Source organism: Kogia breviceps, chromosome 12 (genome assembly GCF_026419965.1).
Source record: "Kogia breviceps isolate mKogBre1 chromosome 12, mKogBre1 haplotype 1, whole genome shotgun sequence".
In the NCBI taxonomy this organism is placed as follows: Eukaryota; Metazoa; Chordata; class Mammalia; order Artiodactyla; family Physeteridae; genus Kogia; species Kogia breviceps.
In genome coordinates this window covers 95429010-95449980 of record NC_081321.1, presented here as the reverse complement: position 1 = coordinate 95449980, position 20971 = coordinate 95429010, and the positions used below count along the sequence as shown (strand labels likewise).

The following is a 20971-nucleotide window of genomic DNA, read 5'->3' as shown; positions in this document are numbered from 1 at the left end:
TAAATTAACTTTTCTAATCCTCACGGTATTAACACTTGTCATTCCACAAAGGAGAAAACCAAGAGGTCAGATGACTTTCCTGGGTGCCTACTAGTTTGTTCTCACATCCATCTGATCATTTTGATTTCCTGAAGCTCAAGTTCTCTTCCCACCAGGGTTTTTCAGAGGGAAAAACCTTGCCCAATGAACATTTATTTCCTCTTGACAAAATGTGACTAAAAATGCTAGCGAGAGAAAATACGAGTAAAGTCTCAAAAGAGAAACAGGAAGATGAGTCCCCCATCTTGCTTGTTTCCATCTTGTCTTATGGAGAGAAGTGGAGAAAAAGGAGGCTGTCCAGGCTTTCTGAAGTCTCCCGTGTTGCAGTAGGTGTGTGAAGTACGACCTGCCAGGTCCCGAGAACGTAGCGGAAGTCGGAGCTGACCCATCCCGTACTGAATTTCGGCCCGACCCACCGCTCCACGTGGTAGGAGCAGCACCGTGCTGCTCCGCCCCGCGCAAGGCCCGGGTACCAATCAGAGCCAAGGTGCGTTCCCAGTCCCGTCTTTCTCTCTTCCCTCCCTCGCTGCCTCCGGCCGGGAGACTGGGCGGGCGCCCTGCGACCCGGAAGTAGTTCTGGAGGAGGTGGGCCTGAGGGATTGGAGCTGGTGACGTTGCCGCCCAGGGCTCCGGCGCTTGTTACCTCGTTCGGCTGTTTGCGGCTCCTGCGAGAAAACTGGGCAGGTCTGCGGGAACCGCACCTATGGCTTCCGTGCTGTCTTACGAAAGCCTGGTCCACGCTGTGGCGGGAGCCGTGGTGAGGCGGGGTCTTTATGCCTGGGCCACTGCGGGGTGTGGGGCTTTTCTGGGGCCAGACCGGGATATGGCTGGGGGATGGGGATAAGAAGCAGATTGTATCGTGACTGGGACGTAGAGGAATGGAGCACAGGCGAAATGTTGCTGGAAGAATTTGGGGCGAGGCCCGACACTCATCCTCCGCCCCTGTCTACCGCTTTGACCTCTTACAGAATATCTGGGATGTAGGCTGCGGTGGTCCCACACCGCCACAGGGAGTCAGGAAGAAGACAATTGCTGTTTTCTTTGCCTTCTGAAATTTAAAGGGCAGTCGTTCCCCTAAACCCACCCCACCGCAAGCACAAACTTTGTCTGACTGGGCCAGAGGAAAACCTAGGTGTGAAGCTGTGTTACTGAATCACATTATTAACTACAGCCTATTTTCACACACTTGCTGCAGACAAGTGGCAGTACCTACCTAGCAGGGATATCTCTGGCCAATATCATTGGCAGGAGAAGATACTTTTTTTTTTTTTTTTAATTAAGATCAGAGTCGCTGTCTACCACAGACGTGGTTTACTATGAGGAATGTGCTTGGTTCTTGGGCTTCTGGATTTCTCACTTCCATTTGACACCACTCCCTTTTGCTTGAAACTTTCCACTCTTGGTTTGAGTAACTTCCTCTCTGGTTCTCATCCTGTCTCTCTGCTTGCCCTTTCTCACATCCTTCTCTAGCTGGCAACACGCACGTGGAGTCACTGGGACTTCAGAGGACTATCACTGACTGAGTCCTCTTCTCCTGGGCCCCCCAAACTGCACTGAGAGCTCATGTTCTGTGTAGGCTAATGGGAGTTGAACCCCAACTCCATCACTTGTTAGATAGGTGGCCTGTAAGCCTCACTTTCCTAATCTGTAAAGTGGGGGTATTGACATCTACCTCACAGAGTTGTTACGTGAATTAGATGACAGAATAGTTCATGGAAGTGCCTGATTCAGGAGTCCTGGTTCATTCAGTTAGCCCAAGCTTTCAGCCAGTGTAAAGGCGCTGAAATGGAAGCTTGCTTGATGTGTTCTAGGATAGGCATGGAGGCCTGTTTGTCTGGCGTGGAGGGAACAAAGAGGCAAAATGGTTTCAGGAGACCAAATTGTGTAAGAATTTTAACTCTGAGTGTGAAAGACAGCTAACTGGCTATTAGAGCAAGGTATTTTGAGCATGCAGCAACTTGCAGATTTACATTTTAAACATGATCACCCTGGCTGCTCTGTTGAGAGTAGACTGTACAGGAGCAAGGGTGGAAGCAGGGAAACTGTCAAGAGACTAAGATGGTAGCAGTGGAGGTGGTGAGAAGTGATCATGAACCTGGAATATATTTTGAGATAGAGCCACCAGGGTTTGATGGTAGATTGGATGTTGGGTGTAACATGATGAGAGTTGGTTGACTCCCAGGAGTTTGGGGCTTGAGCAACTGGAAGGATGATATTCCCATTTACTGAGATGGTGAAGACTGTAAAGGAGCAGCTTTGGGGGGAAAGATGAGAATGGTTTTGGATTTTGACAGTTAAGTTTGAAATGCCTAAGAGTAGTCATGAGACTAGATGAGCTAACAAAGAAATGAGTGTGGACTGAGAGAAAAGTCTTAAAGACTTATCCTTGAAACATGCCAACATTAAGAGGTTGGGGAAATGAGAGCACCAGCAAAGAAGACTAAGGAAGGGCCACTAGGGTAGGATGAAAACTAAGAGAATGTGATGTTCTGAGAGTTGCATGGAGGAGGGTGTAGACCAACTGGGTCAGGTGCTGCTGGTGAGTCAGATAAGATGAGGTCTGAGAATTAACCATTGGATTTATCAACATGATAAATCCAGTGGTTAACTGGGAGGACTTGTTTTGGTGGATTAGGGGGGAGAATAGTGCAACAAAGAGAGAATGGGAAGATGGGAAATGTTTGTTCTCCTTTCTCTCAATAAATGCCATTCATTCAACATCTTTACTGAGTGCTTTTTACATGCCATGCACTGTTCTAGGTGCTAGAAATATAGTGGAGAACAAAGTCTTTTTCTTCATGAAGTTTGCATTCCAATGGGGAAGTCAGACAATAATTGAGTAAATCAAAAAATAAATAATTTTAGATAGCTGTAAGTTTTATGAAAGAAATAAAATTAAGTGTTGGCAAACTTTTTCTTTAAGGAGGCAGATGGTAAATATATAGGTGTATCGTCTCTGGTGAAACTGCTCAACCCTGCCATGATAGTTTGAAAGCAGCCATTGACAATAAGTAAATGAATGGGCAGAACTGTGTTCCAATAAAATCTTATTTATGAAACCAGTCAGTGGATCAAATTGGCCCTTGGTCTTAGTTTTCTGAGTCCTGCTGTAGACAGCAATTGGGGGTAGAGGTGATACTATCTCTATTTAACCTGCGAAGAGATTTCTATTTTTTTTTCTCTCCTTGTTGCCTATTTTTCTCTTGTTAAAAGTTCTGCATGAAATTATGCACCTTGAATTTGCAGTGGTTTTTCTTTCTCCCATAAGCTATGTTAGATTATCTAATAGATATACTTTTGTAAAAATATTTTTTTTTTCTCTTGCTTCCCTCGGGGCAGTACTGTTCCTGGCACATGTCTAAATGAGAAATTGCACTGTGTTTTGTTATTCTTTTGAACTTTCATGCCAAAGAGTGGTTCTCAAACTCTTTCTGCAAATTTTTTAGTTAAGGATAAACCACACAACATGGACCCTGCTTTCTTCTGGTTGCTACCAAAGGAAAACAATTTCACCACAGAGTGTCACTACATTTGATGAGACGTTTGATGAGAAAAATGGCATTGCTTTTTTTTTTTTGGTAACATCTTTATTGGAGTGTAATTGCTTTACAGTGGTATGTTAGTTTCTGCTTTACAACAAAGTGTTTCTGCTTTACAACAAAGTGGGCATTGCTTTTAATGGTATAGTACTGTGGTAATGAATGGCTCATGTTTAATTAAATGCCTTGGCCATGATGTTCAACCAAAGCTTTGAGATGATCCAGGAGAGCATAGTGGTTAAGAGCATTTGAATGCCTGACTTGAGCTAGGCAGCCTGGGTTGGAATCCTGGCATAAACTTCAGGATTTGGTATAAACTCCAGAGCTGCCTGGAGTAATTAGTTGTGGCTTCTCCCCAAAAGATTGTTGAGTCATTGTTTAAGATGTTGATTTACAACCTTTTTGAGTTGACATGTTTCATGTTTGCTTATTCACTTCTTTCCAGGTTCTACACTTTCTCATCCCAAGTGTGGTGTTATGTGCGCACGTGCACACACACACACACACACACACACAAACACACACACACTTTAAAAATTAAAATAAACAGATTAGTGATTTGGAGTGTTTTATGCTTCGCTTTGGTATAAGTGCAGATAATCTCAAGTATTTGAAAATCAGAATTGTGCTGTTTCAGGAGAAGGCTTTATCTCCAGTTGATGACTATTGTCTGGTACAACTAATGGCCTCGCATGTCAATACTTCTCAAAATTTTGAGTATAATTAGGTTTATAATTTTATATTTTTGGTTCTCAGTTTAGCTTCCAAAGATAGATTTTATTTGTAGAAGTGTACATTTGTAATTAAAAGAGATTTTATTAGTCTAGAATTTGAAAAGTGAGACTGATTGGAATTGTCTAGGGGGTTTAGATGCCAAAATAGACTTTGGAATTGTAATGATAATTATTAATCAGTAACTTTTAGGGGTCTTCTTTTTTCCCTATTGTTTATTAAAATATTTTTAAAATTTTTAATTGCATAATTTGTTTTAAAAGAATTACATTTCACTGAATAAATGCTGACCATTAAAAAATTCAAGTCATACAGAAATATGAAAGAGTTCTCCTTTCTCCTTCCACTCTACCTATTATTGTGCTGTGACTCAAATCCCAGACGTACCTCTCCTTAGAACTGTGTAAGAAGGCTTATTCAGAGCACTTTTCTCCAGTTGGTATCAAAAGAGAAAATTAGGCCCAACTATCTGACTCTTTAGCTCATACACTTAACATTACAGTGGACTTTTTACCATATAGACTCACTACCTGCCTTTTAGAAGTAGAAACCAAGTAGAACTTGTTGATTTTCTGTACAAGGCCTTCTGGATATAAACGTCATCAGTGGAAAAGTCCCTGTCCTCAGGAAGCTCTTCTTAGGTGTATAGTGGTGGTGTGGATAAGACCCCTGGTAGTACCTAGGAAGAAGTGGTGGGCTGCCCCTGTGAAGATAATGAGAAGCCCCCACGGTTGACATAACACCAAGACTGTGCACAGTGGGAAGGGGTAAAGAAAATCAGCCCACCCGTAGGAAAAAGGAGTGTTGCTGTGTGGCCCCAAGCATCAGATATCCACTATGTCATGTTGTTAAAAGACTTCAACAATCACTGGCTTTTTAGTATAAAATATTCTATCATATGGGTATCCCATAATTTATGGACATTTGCATTGCTTCTAGCTTTTCACTGTGGTAAATATTTAGTATAAATGTTAATGTGACCTCCCAGCACCCCGTTATGAAGAAACTATGGGATTGCTTGGTTAAGTGACTTTCCTAATGTCACTCATTGATTAATAGATTAGAAACAAAAACCTAAATTTTCAGATTCAGTTTAGTTAACTCTGATTCTAATTTGTTAAATGCCAACAACCTCACAGGGTTCTGTGAATATTAATAAAATAACTTTAATTAAAACAGCTTTTATACTATCTGACACATAATAGGGGCCCAATAAGTGAAAACCATTAATCATTTTGTCCACAACTATGTTTTCTAATTTTCTATGCATCCTAATTTGTTTGAGTTAGTTAATTTAATATTAGATTTAATAATAATATTTAGGGCTTTGCTGGTGGTGCAATGGTTGAGAGTCTGCCTGCCGATGCAGGAGACACAGGTTCGTGGCCCTGTCTGGGAAGATCCCACATGCCGTGGAGCGGCTGGGCCCGTGAGCCGTGGCCGCTGAGCCTGCGCGTCCGGAGCCTGTGCTCTGCAACGTGAGAGGCCACAACAGTGAGAGGTCCGGGTACCGCAAAAAATAATAATAATAATATTTAGTACTTATAGAATTCCCTATCTTCTCACATCTGTTAACAACTTTGATAGGTAGGCAATATAACAAGTGGTTAAAAGTATGGCCTCTGAAACCAGACTGCCTGAGTTCAAATCCCAGCTTTACCACTTATCACATGTGTGACCTTGGGCATGTCTCTCAGTCTCTCTTGCCTCAGTTTCCTCATCTATAAACGGGAAGATAATAGTACTCACTTCATAGGGTTGTTTCCGAGGCTCTTAGACAAGTATCTTTATTCTCATATAGAGACAGGAAAATGGAAACAGGTATATTAAGTGTTTTTGCCAAGGTTACCAGTAAGTTATTTGGTTATAGGCCTGGGGCAAGGACCCAGGTCTCCCTTCTCTGCTACTCTTCTGTTGCTATGCCTAGCTGCCTGTTCCTTCATACTTGTCTCTTTTCCCCATCACTTTGTTTAATTCAAAACTAGCCCCTGAATATCTATATTTTCAGAAAAAAAGTGACATTAAATATTACATATACACATGTATAATCAAACTGGAGGCATTTGGACATTAATTGTTCATCAGGAGTACTTTAAACCACATACCTAACAATTTAAATGTTCAGTTCTTTTTGGAAGGGTTTTCTTTTCCACAGCTGGCTCATCCAGACCCATAGTTTGAATCTAATCAGATTCTCAGAGAATTAACTTAGGTTAGTATACATCTGAGGGCGTTGTATTACTTTGGTTTAGAAACCTTAAAAGGAGGTAATTAGAAAAAGTCTTCATTGTCTTTACTTCCTTGCTGTTTTATTTCATTTAGACTTCCACTAAATTATGATTGAATTATTATGTAGCTTTTAATCTTTAGGACTTCTTTGCCTCACTACTTATCATCCAAAATATATCTTGATGTCTTGATAAACTTTTTTTCAAGACTTAGTTTTTTTAGAGCAATTTTAGGTTGACCGCAAAATTGAGAGGAAGGTACAGAGATTTCCCATGTATCCTCTGGGCCCCCCCCAGCCCCCCGCTCCGGCCAATGCATAGCCTCCCTCATTATCAACATCCCCCACCAGAGTGGTACGTTTGTTACAAATGATGAACCTACATTGGAACATCATAATCACCCAAAGTCCATAGTTTATATTAGGATTCATTCTTGGTATTGTACATTCTGTGGGTTTGGATAAATGGAGAAATGTATGTATCCACAATTACATTATTATATGGACTATTTTCACTGCCCTAAAAATCCTCTGTGGTCTGCTTGTTGATCTCCCCCCCTCACCCCAATAAACTTTTTAGCTAATAGGGTCATTTCAGTTCATTTCTCTTAATCTTAAAGGTTCTTAGGTAGTCTTGATTGGAATTATTTTTCTAACTTTAATTTGCTTCTTTATGCCTGAGTAGTCTATGACTTAATTTTTTTTATTGACGTAGAGTTGGTTTAGAATGCTGTGCCAATCTCTGCTGTACAGCAGAGTGACTCAGTTATACACATGGAGACGTTCTTTTTTAAATATTCTTTTCCAGTATGGTCTATCCCAGGAGACTGCATATAGTTTGCTATGCTATACAGTAGGACCTTGTAGTTTATCCATTCTAAATGTAATAGTTTGCACCTACCAACCCCAAATTCCCAGCCCATCCCTCTCCCTTCCCTGCTCCCCCTTGGCAACCACAAATCTGTTCTCTGTGTTTGTGAGTCTGTTTCTGTTTTGTAGATAAGTTCATTTGTGCCATATTTTAGATTCCACATATAAGAGCTATCATATGGTATCTATATGACTTAATCTTTTTAAAGGAAGAAATATGGTAGAATAGCTGAAAAAGGGATTTGGAGTAAGTCATAACTATCCCTGTCATCTTGGGTCATTTATGTTTTCTTTCTGAACCTGAGTTTTCTGAGCTATAAAATGAAAACAATAACACTTTACTTACTGGGTTCTCCTGAGAAGCAAATGTGGTAACACTTGTGGAGTACCTATTACAATACCTGTAATAGTGCAGTAAGGCCATAATCATTCGTTTCTTTTTCAGAGATATTCTTGAAAATACAGTATTTGTACCCAATTTTAGAAATTCAATGGAATTGAAATTTTCTCTCATCTTGTATGGTCAACTGTATCCATTCACTTGTAACAGATGATCTCGGCTTTTGCTCTAGATAAAATAGAGGCTACCTGGGATGAGCTTTCTAACGTTTCTGTTTTTTCTATTACAGAATCAACTGCCATTGTACCCAGTATTTCCTACATTGTGTGATCTCAGGAAAAACAGATGTGTCTCTGCTATCTTGATTCCACCCCCCCTCCCTCCACACCCCCAACCCCGCCCAACTTACACCACCCACAGTTATCTTTTGGGACTTTGCTCCATTCATTTTCACTTCTTTCCTATAGCTTTAATCTTTTTCCATTGTTTTTCCCTTCATCCCTGTCCTATAATAAAACCATACCGATCAGGTCTACACACCCCTTCTTAGTGCTGCTCATTCTCCTTCCCTTTATGCTAAGTTTATTTAATGACTATTTGTTACTTCCTGCCTCTCCTCCTCATCCTACTCTGATTGCTGGAACTGCTCTTCCATAGGTCACCACTGACTTTCTGATGGCTTAGTCTACTGACTCTTTTCCCATTCTTATTTGATTCGACTTCTTTGTAGTATTTTACACTGTTGACCCTCCTACCTTCTTGAAGCTCCTTCTGAAAGAGCAGTTATTCTTTATTTTTGGCTGCATTGAGTCTTCGTTGCTGCACGTGGGCTTTCTCCAGTTGTGGCGAGTGGGGGCTACTCTTTGTTGCGGTGTGTGGGCTTCTCACTGTGGTGGCTTCTCTTGTTGTGGAGCACGGGCTCTAGGTGCGTGGGCTTCAGTAGTTGTGGTGCACATGCTCAGTAGTTGTGGCTTGCAGGCTCTAGAGCGCAGGCTCAGTAGTTGTGGCTTGTAGGCTCTAGAGCGCAGGCTCATTAGTTGTGGCACATGGGCTTAGTTGCTCCGCGGCATGTGGGAATCTACCCGGACCAGGGCTTGAACCCGTGTCCCGTGCATTGGCAGGCGGATTCTTTTTTTTTTTTAATTAATTTATTTTTGGCTGTATTGGGCCTTCGTTTCTGTGCGAGGGCCTTCTCTAGTTGCGGCCAGCAGGGGCCACTCTTCATCACGGTGCGCGAGCCTTCACTATTGCGGCCTCTCGTTGCAGAGCACAGGCTCCAGATGTGCAGGCTCAGTAGTTGTGGCTCACGGGCCTAGTTGCTCCGTGGCATGTGGGATCTTCCCAGACTAGGGCTCGAACCCGTGTCCCCTGCATTGGCAGGCAGATTCTCAACCACTGCGCCACCAGGGAAGCCCTGGCAGGTGGATTCTTAACCACTGTACCACCGGGGAAGTCCCTTTATTTTTTACTAAATGCCAATTGCTCTTTTGGAAGGAGTGTAAGTAACCGTTGCTAATTTTAGGACCCTGATTAATATTGAGCCCCACTGCTAAAAAATGCTGTAAAAAGAATATATAGGAAGCAACATTTGTTGAATGCCAGCTGTGTACTTGGAATGATGCTGGGTCTTTCCATAAGTTAATTCTCACTTCTCACAGCAATCTCCACATTTTTTATTGGTCCCCAAATTACAAATGGGGAGATTGAGGCATAGAGATTTGAAGTAAGTTATTGTACAGTATGTACTGTAGCTGGGACCAGAACCCCAGTTTATTTTATTCCAGAGCCCATGCTTTTTCCGTTGGGCACTCAGGTGTGTTATCTATTAAGCCTTTTGTTTAACTTGTGTATCTTTGAATGGGTATGAGATTTAGGTTGTTTGTTGTATCAGGGGGAAGACTTACATTAACTCTGATTAGGTGAATAACATTTTTGAATGTGAAAGCCACAATAAGTGGCTTTCATCTTTGGAATTTCATTAGCTCCAGATCTACCACTGACAGTGTATTTTAGTTGATTTCTTTTAAAAATAATCTTCTGTCCAGTAATGCCATAAACTCCATCAGGAGATGCTATACACTGATTTCAGTTGTGCTCCTGTGACTCAACCACCATTTCTGGACTCCTCTGGAAATTGACTTTGGAACTAGCATTGCATTTTTTTGGATTATTTTTCATCCTTCAAGGGTGAAGTAGCATTTTGGGAATGGCTGAATTTGGTTAGTAGGCCATCATTGTTCGTACTTAGAGGGCGTGATACTCTGCTTCTATATTTATGTGTGTCCCTGTCTGTTATTCCCATAAGATTTCACACGCTTGCAGAACCAGGCCTTGACCAAGTTTACCCTACTGTTTCCTTCTGACTTTGTGGTGTTGAGTACTTCAGTTCAACACCACGTGTGTTGAATGCTCCAGTGAAAAGTTTGAAAACATACGCGAAATAGAGACATTTTCAGATCATCAAAAGCAGTTTGCCACTAGCAAGATCCTCACTTGGAGAAATCTAAACCTAATGAATATTTTTAGAATTGATAAGTTAGGAATATATGTTGTCATTACTAGATAGCTTGTAAAAGAATTAGAAACTATATTTATAACTTAAAATTTATTGGAAACTCTAATCAAATAAGAAAGCAATAAAGGGCAGAAAAAGCAACATAGAGCATTTATGACACATAGCACAAAATAAGATGACACCTGGGAATTCCCTGGTAGGCCTGTGGTTAGGACACCAGGCTTTCACTGCTGTGGCCTGGGTTTGATCCCTGGTTGGGGAACTAAGTTCCCACAAGCCGCATGGCATGGCTAAAAAAAAGATGACAGCTATAAATCCAAATAAATGTTAATGAAGTAAGTGCTTCAGTTGAGAGAGATTGTACTAGATTGGTTTTAAAAAGAGAAAAATGCTATTTATAAAAGATATGTCTAAAAGAAAGGATACAGAAAGTTTGAAAGTAAAAATGTGAGAAAAGACATGCTAGACAGATACTAACCCAAAACTGTTAACATCAGACAAAATAGACTTTACAGTAATGTCATTACTAGAGATCAAGAGAATGACATCATAGAAAAAAAGGCTCAGTATGTCAGGAAAATAAAGCAGTTTTAAGTTTGTGTTCATCTAATAATATAGTCTCAATATGTTTAAAGCAAAAATTAATAAAACTTTAAGAGGAAATATCCAACCCATTATCGAAGTGGTAGATTTTAATATATCTTTCAGTAATTGATAGAACAAGAAAGGAGGGAAAAGATATAGAAGATTGAACATGTATTTAACAAACTTGACGTAATAGATACATAAAGAACATTGTACCCAACAACTGCAAAATACACATTATTTTCAAGCCAAACATGGAAAAGCTTGAAAACTGACCATTTACTGGGCTGAAAAGTAAAACTTAAATTTTGAAAAAGTTTTGAAATAGTACAGAATGCTTGAAGCACAGTGCAATTAAGCTAGCAACCAGTAACAAAAAGGTAACTTTAAAATATAAATATATATATATATATATATATATATATATATATATATAAAAACATATATTTGGGCATTAAACACATTACTGAACTATGGGTTAAAGAAGAAGAAATCATAATGGAAATAAAAATGCATTTTAAACTGAGTGATAGCACAGATGGTGCATACTAAAACTTGTAGCTATACTGAAAATAAGTCATCATTGAAAAAAATTAAAATACCTAAGTAAGTGGGAAGGCATCCTCTCAATAAGTGGATTGGAGGCCAGTATTGTTAAGATGGCAATACTCCCTAAAAGGATATACAGATTCAGTGTACTCCCTATCAATTCCAATTTGCTTTTTTGCAGAAATTGATAAGATGATCCTAAAGTATATATGAAAATTCAAGGGATCCAGAATAGCCAAAAGAATCTTGAAAAAAAAAAAAAAGTTGGAGGACTCATATTTCCCAATTTCAAAACTTAGTACAGAGCTGCAGTAATCAAGAGACTGGTACTGGCATAAGGATAGACAGGTAGATCAACAACACAATTGAGAGTCCAAAAAATAAACCTACAAATTTGTGTTCAAGGATGCCAAGGAACATCAATGGGGAAAGAACAGTTTCCAAAAAATTTTGCAGGGACAACTGGACATCCACATGCAACAAAATGAAGTTGGACCTCTACTTCACACCATACACAAAAAGTTACTCAAAATGAACCACAGCCCTAAATGTAAGAACTAAAACTACAAAACTCTTAGATGAAAACATTGGCATAAATCTTTATGACCTTGGATTAGGTAGTGGTTTCTTAGATATAATGCCAAAAGCACAAGTAATAAAAGAAAAAAATATGTAAATTGGACTTGATCAAAATTAAAACTTTTTGTGCTTCAGGTACTATCAAGAAAGTGAAGACAACAGAATGGAGAATATATTTGTAAGTCATTTATCTGATACAGCGTCTGATATCCAGAATATGTAAAGACTGCTTACAGCTCAATAATAGAAAGGCAAATAGCCCAATTAAAAAATGCACAAGGGGGCTTCCCTCATAATATCTTTATACTGTTAAAAATTATTGCAGACTCTGAAGAGCTTTTGCTTATGTGGTAATAACTATTGATATTTATTGTATTCGAAATTAAAACTGAGAAATTAAGATATTTATTTGCTAAAAATATTAAACCTGTTAAATGTTAACATAACATTTTTTAAAACTGTATTTTTCCCCCAATAGTAAGAAGAGTGGCAGTGTTTTGTATTTTTGCAAACCTCTGTAATGTTAGACTTAGTAGAAGGTAGCTGGAGCCTTTTATCTGCTTCTGCATTCAGTCTGTTACAGTGTCATACATCACGGAGCCTCTGGAAAACTTCACTACACACTGTGAGAAAATAAGAATGAAAAAGGCAAAAAACGTAGGAATTATGTTGTAGTATTTTTATGAAAATAGCTTTGATCCTGCAGACTGCTGGAAAGGGTTTGGGGACTTTCAAGGATCCCCAGACCTTGAGAATCCCTACACTATATTATTCTCTTGTACTCTGATGTCTTTTTTTCAGATTTTTTTTTTTTTTTTTTTTTTTTTTTGCCGCACTGCACCGCATGACTTGTGGGATCTTAGTTCCCCGACTAAGGATCGAACCCGTGCCCTCAGCAGTGAAAGTGCAGAGTCTTAACCACTGGACCACCAGGGAATTCCCCTGATGTCTTTTTGAAAAAAATATTTGCTTTTTCGTCATTTCAAAGCTAAAAGTAACACGTACTTATTGTTTACAAATAATAATTATACAGAGATGCATCACAAGAGAAATGGAAGCCACCTTTAATTCCTTCCTCTCCTTGTATAGTCCCTGTTACGAAATTCCCGGATTTTGTGTGTGTGTGTGTTTGTATTGTGTATACTTTTACAATTAGAAGAGAAAAATGAAAAGTCACATATCTTGATTGCAAAAAGGTTGAGAACTTAGGTAGAGCATTGAACAGTAGAACTGGGAGTTGAAGAGAGCTAGGTTCTAACTCCACCTCTGCCACTCTGGCTTTAGGCAGACCTCTTAACAACCCTGGCCAAGACTTCTCAGTTTACAGGGGAAGGGTCTGCACCGCTAGGTGATCTCTGAAGGCTTTTCCAGCTCCCGGTGCCAGTGCGGTGTAGGAATTCATTTGCTTTCCCAACACCAAATGGTTAAATGCCAGAAGGGGATGGTAGAATGTTGTGACTAAAAATGTTTGGTTTTGGTGAGATACAAGAAGGTTGTTTCTCTGGAAATAAGAGTCTTTTATTTTTTTATTTATTTATTTTTTTGTGTGGTACGCGGGCCTCTCACCGCCGTGGCCTCTCCCGCTGCGGAGCGCAGGCTCCGAACGCGCAGGCTCAGCGGCCATGGCCCACGGGCCCAGCCGCTCCGCGGCACGTGGGATCTTCCCAGACCAGGGCACGAACCCGTGTCCCCTGCATCGGCAGGCGGACTCCCAACCACTGCGCCACCAGGGAAGCCCAAGAGTCTTTTAAATTGTAATTGTTGTCAACAATAGAACTCCCGCTCAGGTGGTTCGAATTCTGTGGGACTCAAAATGGTGGATTTGTATGCCTCTCTGGCACAACAGTATTGTACCTGTCGTTACCTTCTCAGTATTTTTTGCCTTCTAATTTTATATAAGTGAACAGGCAGTCCTAGAGAAAACAACAACACCGAGTATTTATGAAAAGAGGAATTTAGTTCAAATTCTGAAAAATCATATGATTGTATAGCTTAGCATAAGACTTGCAAATTTATAATAAATATTTTCCTTCAGGTAACAGCTGCTAATGAAAACAGTCATCTCTCTGTGTGTTTGCTTGGTCAGGAGACAAATATAGCACATCCCCAATGTACAGAATAGCTATGTTCTAAATTTACCTTTAGCATTTGCAGTACATTTTCTCGTAGATATTAAGTTTATTTGTAGGTGGTTACAGTCATACATTTATTAACAAGTTCAGGGCTTATGCTATGCCAGGCTCTCTGCTGGGTTTCCAGACTAGTCCATAAAAAATATTTTTTTTTTGACATATTAAGTAGGCCCCATATTACTATATTGCCTTTATTTTAAAGCTAATTTTTAGTTCTATATTAGTAAATTTTTAAGTTTCAATTACAACACTGGTTAAGTGTATGGACTCTGGAGCCAGACGGACTACGTTCAAATACTGATTCTGCCACCTGCAAAGCGTATGACTTGAGAAAAGTTGCAAAACCTCTTAGTATCTTTTTCCTCATCTATAAAATGGAGAGAATAATAGTACTTACCTCATATGGTTGTTGTGAGGATTAAATATTTTTTTTAAATTGAGATGTAACTCACATAACAAAATTAACCATTTTAAATTGTACAGTTCAGTGGTATTTAGTCTATTCACAATGTTGTGCAACCATTACCTCTATCTTATTACAAAGCATTTCGAATTGATAAACAAAATGTCATATTATACATACAAGGGAATTTTACTCGGCCATAAAAAAGAAAGAACTGATACATACTGCAAAGTGGATAAACTTTGAAAACACTGTGCTGAGCGAAAGAAGCCAGACACAAGAGGTCACATCTTGCACGATTGTTTTTATGTGAAATGTCCAGAACATGTACATCTACAGAGACAGAAAGCAGATTTTAGTGTTGTCAGCGCTGAGCGGAGGGGAAGTGGGGCATGTCTTCAGGGCGATGAAAATATTCTGGAACGTGATACAAGTGGTGGTTACACCATATTATGAATGTACTAAATGTCACTGAATGGTATACTTTCAAGTGGTCGATTTTGTGTTATGGGAATTCCACTTCAATTAAAAAAAATAAAACAAAGCCCCTTGATCACTTAGACTTGCAAAAAAAAATCCTCACAATGCACACCAAGGAGGCTGCTTAACCCTGTGGGTTTCTACTCCTCTTTGTGGCCCCAAGGAGGTTCAGCTAATCATTTAAAGGGTACGTGTTATATTTTATTTTTAAATTTTAATATTTTATATTTTAGTTGGCATTTCTAGGTATTTTGTAGTGTGTGGTCTCTATGCCAGCATATTGCTGGCAGTGGAAACCCCCATTTCACCCTTACATCTTTAACTCTCACATTTAAACTTAGGTTTTTTGCCAAAACCTAGAATACGTGTGTGTATGTGTATATCCTCTTCTTCTTTTTTTAAAAAAATTTTATTTTATTTTTGGCTGCATTGGGTCTTCGTTGCTGCACACGGGCTTTCTCTAGTTGCAGAGAGCGGGGGCTACTCTTCATTGCGGTGCGCGGGCTTCTCCTTGTGGTGGCTTCTCGTTGCAGGGCACGGGCTCTAGGTGCGTGGGCTCAGTAATTGTGGCTCGCGGGCTCTAGAGCACAGGTTCCGTAGTTGTGGCGCACGGGCTTAGATGCTCCGCGGCGTGTGGGATCTTCCCAGACCAGGGCTCGAACCCGTGTCCCCTGCATTGGCAGGCAGATTCTTAACCACTGCGCCACCAGGGAAGCCCTACTCTTCCACTTTTAAGGACCCTTATGACTACGTTGGGCCCGCTCAGAAAATCCAGACTAACTCCCTATTTTAGGATCAGCCAATTAGCAGCCTGCCGTGTAATGTAACATGTTCTCAAGTACTGTGGGTTAGAATGTGTTCTTCTTTTAGGGGACCGTTATTCTGTCTGCCATAGCTATCTGTGCATTTCGGTCTGTGATTTCTTTCAGAACAGCCTCACTCTGCTATCCTTTTAATTTCTGGGCCACCATTCAGACCCCTTTTGTTTTTCTGCACAACACTTTTATATATAAATCTTCTCTCTCACTATTAGTGATTGGAATGGGGAGGAGGCAATGGTAGGTTTTCAGTTCACCATCTGGATCCAGTCTTTCCAGTACTAATACATTTTTAAGTGTTTTTTATTTTTACAGATTTGAGTTTTTTATGCTAGTCCTTGAGGAGGTAATAGACCTTTGAGCTCTTTGGACAGACTGTTCTCTTTATCTTGGTGTAAAATGTGCTGTAAGATTTCAAGGTAGGTAGAGCAGGGTCTTCTAAGTTAGGAAACTTCAGGTGTCTGTTTAAAGCTGACAGGGAAGAGGGATGGAGGTGATCCAGTTGTTTGAAAAAGTAGTTTCCAGGCAGGACTTTTCTGCATAGATGTGCTAGTACCACATGATAGGAAGTAAAGGCCTTAATAACCTTGATAAGTGTTCTCCAGCTTTCCAACCCCCATTTTTCTTGGAAATTGCCTGTAAGGTGAGCAAGGATGCCAGAATAGATTTGTAGACTTTAAACCTTTACATCCAGTGTTTCTTGAAATATTAAGTATTATCTAGTTCTTACTAGGAAAGATCATTTATGTGGGAGCCATCTAAAGTGTATAAATAACTGAAAATAGACTGAATTTAATAAACATTTATTTAAGAATCTATGGTATACCAAGAGATAAATGGATATTCTTACAATCCGGTGGAAGAGTTAGGTTTCACTGCAATATGAGTGCTCTAAGAGACATATAAACTGTATAACTGATTCACTTTGTTGTAAAAGAGAAACTAACACACTATTGTAAAACAGTTATACTCAAATAAAGATGTTAAAAAAAAAAAAAAACAAGTGCTGTGGGAACACAGAGGAACCTGATGTGTAGGGGTGGTAACATTTAATCTGAGTTTCGGAGAGTAACTAATAGGACAATACAGTGTTCTCCCTTGTCAAACAGGCTGATCTATTTAAATAGATAAGAGACCTAGCACATTTTTGTTCTTATCTATGAAGTTGACCTAGTTTCCCATTGCTATCATGATAAAAATATGTATGTTACTGTTATTCTGTCAGTAGCTTAAAACTTGACCTTATGCCTGAGAATATATACCACTGGGTCTGCATCTAGGTTGAGAACCATAAACCCACCTGGACATATCATGCATATAATTTTATCCCTGACTATATACTTGTGGTTTTTATCTGTCATAGAGCTTTATGAATGAAAAGACTGGTTGTTGGCTTCTTTTTTTTTTCCAGTGATAATTTTTGTTGTGTTATCTTGGATAAATTATTTATAGAATTTTTAGCAAAGATATTGTCCCTTTTTTTAAAAACACAAGCAAACAGAACTATTTTAAAGAACAATGTGATTCTTAAACCCCTTTTACTTTGTGGTGAATATATTGATTAAGCAGAGAGTATAGAAATACATATGTGTTTGATCACTAGATTTTTTGGTTTCTGGGGGTATCAGAGGAGAGCATAGGAGCAGTAACTGACCAGTAAAAGGTTAAAAATCCATTTACCTGCTGTCTTTGACATGTGTCCTAGGTTGTAAGTCCCTAAGTTTGTCATCTTCAGGGACCCACTACATTTTCTTTTTCAATATCAGAGAGAAAGATATTTCTTCTGGAAAATTAAATATGTCTGTTCAAGTATGTAACTAAAGAAGTTTGAACACTAATGATTCCAATAGATAAAAATATTCTGTATATTTGTTCACTGAAAATTTGATCTGACCCATTGATAATAATGAACTTTTGTTCATTTAAAAGTTGTGGCTCATTATTTTTGTGATACTGTAATGGCTAAAGGCTTTTCAAACTTTTCAGGGAAGCATGACAGCAATGACAGTATTTTTTCCCTTGGATACAGCTCGACTTCGACTTCAAGGTAAGTATCTCATCGTCATCATATTTCTATTCATTTGGTATCAGGAAGCAAACATGCTTCTCTGCTAAGTTCTAAGTTAACATAGTATTTCCCGTTTCATTAGAATTCTGTTGTCCATTTTCACTAACTTTAAATACTTTTACTTTTGATGTTTGTGAATGAGTCATAGCGTCAGCCATTTTCTAATCTGAGAGACCTGAGTGGGTTTGCATTAGTAATTTTGAATCATTACAGTTCATTCTAATAAACAATATGACTTTTGAAAGGCACAATGTAGAGATTTTTTTTTTACTGGGGGTAGATTTTCTGGAAAGAGAACAGAATAGGAAACATGGTGGAGCCAAATACCATTGTCACTGCTCACGTAGGCACGCAGTCCTAGTCTCCTTCTTTCACTTTATAGGGCCATGCAACTTTCTGTAACTCCTGCTTGTTCTTTCCTCAGTATTTTTCAACTTGAAATTATAAACCTATGCCAGAACTTAGATGAAGAGATAAGAGTAAGATTAGCTTTGAATAAACTAATTCCTATATTAAAATCCTTCATGACTACTATTTTTAATTAATTTTAGAGATTTTGGAAAGGTAATGATTTTATATGACTCAAAAACCAAAATACAGGGCTTCCCTGGTGGCGCAGTGGTTGAGAGTCCGCCTGCCGATGCAGGGGACACAGGTTCGTGCTCCAATCCGGGAAGATCCCACATGCCGTGGAGCGGCTGGGCCCGTGAGCCATGGCCGCTGAGCCTGCGTGTCCGGAGCCTGTGCTCCGCAACAGGAGAGGCCACAACAGTGAGAGGCCCACGTACTGCAAAAAAAAAAAAAAAAAAACATAAAAAGATAGGCAGTACAGTGAAAAATCTCACTCTAGACTGTCTCCTGTAGATAATGTCTCTCAAAGAGCCTTGAGAGTTTCTTTATGTAGAAAAACAAGCAAATCATATATATTCTCATTTCCTCTCTTTATTACTCAAAAAGTGTACTTTTCACACTGTTCCATATCTTGCATTTTTCACTTAACAGCATTTGTAAAATATCTTTATTGGAGTATAATTGCTTTACAATGTTTGTTAGTTTCTGCTGTATAACAAAGTGAATCAGCTATATGTATACATATATCCCCATATCCCCTCCCTCTTGAGACTCCCTCCTACCCTCCTTCTCCCACCCCTCTAGGTCATCACAAAGCATCAAGCTGATCTCCCTGTGCTATGCGGCAGCTTCCCACTAGCCGTCCATTTTGCATTTGGTAGTGGATATATGTCAATGCTACTCTCTCACTTCGTCCCAGCTTCCCCTTCCTCCCAGCTTCCCCTTCCTTCCCGTGTCCTAAAGTCCGTTCTCTACGTCTGCGTCTTTATTCCTGCCCTGCCACTAGGTTCATCAGTACCATTTTTTTAGATTCCATATATGTGTGTTAGCATATGGTATTTGTTTTCTCTTTCTGACTTACTTCACTCTGTATAACAGACTCTAGGTCCATCCACCTCATTACAAATAACTCTATTTCATTCCTTTTTATGGCTGAGTAATATTCTGTTGTATATACGTGCCACACTTTCTTTATCATCTGTCAATGGACATTTAGGTTGTTTCCATGTCCTGGCTACTGTAAATAGTGCTGCAGTGAATATTGTGGTACATGTATCTTTTTGAATTATGGTTTTCTCAGGGTATATGCCCAGTAGTGGAATTGCTGGGTCATATGGCAGTTCTATTTTTAGGTTTTTTTTTTTTTTTTGTGGTACGCGGGCCTCTCACTGTTGTGACCTCTCCCGTTGCGGAGCACAGGCCTCCGGACGCGCAGGCTCAGCGGCCATGGCTCACGGGCCCAGCAGCTCCGCAGCATGTGGGATCTTCCCGGACCGGGGCACGAACCCACGTCCCCTGCATCGGCAGGCGGATTCTCAACCACTGCACCACCAGGGAAGCCCTATTTTTAGTTTTTTAAGGAACCTCCATACTGTTCTCCATAGTGGCTGTATCAATTTACATTCCCACCAACAGTGCAGTGACTTTTCTCCACACCCTCTCCAGCATTTATTGTTTCTAGATTTTTTAAAAAATAAATTAATTTATTTATTTATTTTTGTCTGCATTGGGTCTTCGTTTTATTTTTGTCTGCATTGGGTCTTCGTTGCTGCGTGCAGGCTTTCTCTAGTTGTGGGAAATGGGGGCTACTCTTCATTGCAGTGCGTGGGCTTCTCATTGCGGTGGCTTCTCATTGCAGAGCACTGGTGCTAGGCGCGCAGGCTTCAGTGGTTGTGGCACGCAGGCTCAGTAGTTGAGGCTCGTGGGCTCTAGAGCACAGGCTCAATAGTTGTGGCTCACGGGCTTAGTTGCTCCACATCATGTGGGGTCTTCTGGACCAGGGCTCAAACCTGTGTCCCCTGCATTGGCAGGTGGATTCTTAACCACTGTGCCACCAGGGAAGTCCCCATATGCTAATTTGTTTCTGTAAGTTCTATGAGATAAATTCCCAGAAGTGGGATTGTTTGATCAAAGGGCAAATGTTTGTAATTTTGATAGTTATTGTTAGATTGCCTTGTACAGGGGTTTCCTAATTTGCCATCCCCCCCCCCATGAGCCATACAGGTACCAATTTTAATTCTTAAGAAATCGGTTCGTTTTCCTATTTTTATGTTTTCAAAATAGTCTTTAGATGTGGGTAGGAAATTTGAAGTTAATTAAGGTAGGTTTTGTTTTCATTTAGAATGCCAAGAAAAGCAGAGTTCCCATCTTTTCGAGGCCTTTTATTTTTTTAGATTAGGGAACAGAGCACAAGGTTAAAATTTTGCAAACTTGAATTTTAATCCCGGCTCTGCTGCCAACTACATGTGCCCTTCACAGCTTGGTGTCTGTAACCTCTTCTCTGAAAGGGAAATGGTAATTTATTTCCTCTCTACTTTATAAGATATTAAGATAAAAAGGAGAATATATAACTTTGAAAAAAAAACCTAGAGAGCCCTATGAAATATAAGAAATAAATTTCTCGGGCTTCCCTGGTGGCGCAGTGGTTGAGAATCCGCCTGCTGATGCAGGAGACACGGGTTCGTGCCCTGGTCCGGGAAGATCCCACATGCCGCGGAGCAACTAAGCCCGTGAGCCATAGCCGC

General features: G+C 39.9%; 1 protein-coding gene across 1 annotated transcript in view; it reads left to right on the top strand.

Annotated features, from left to right (window-relative positions):
• The first annotated feature begins 578 nt into the window (after positions 1-578).
• SLC25A17 (solute carrier family 25 member 17) overlaps positions 579-20971 on the top strand; it is a 41305-nt gene continuing 20912 nt past the window's right edge. Inside the window, exons 1-2 of the mRNA XM_059081103.2 lie at positions 579-796; positions 17795-17855. Of these exons, the coding sequence (XP_058937086.1) occupies positions 743-796; positions 17795-17855 (115 nt within the window). The 5' untranslated portion in view covers positions 579-742. The remainder of the gene's footprint in view (positions 797-17794; positions 17856-20971) is intronic.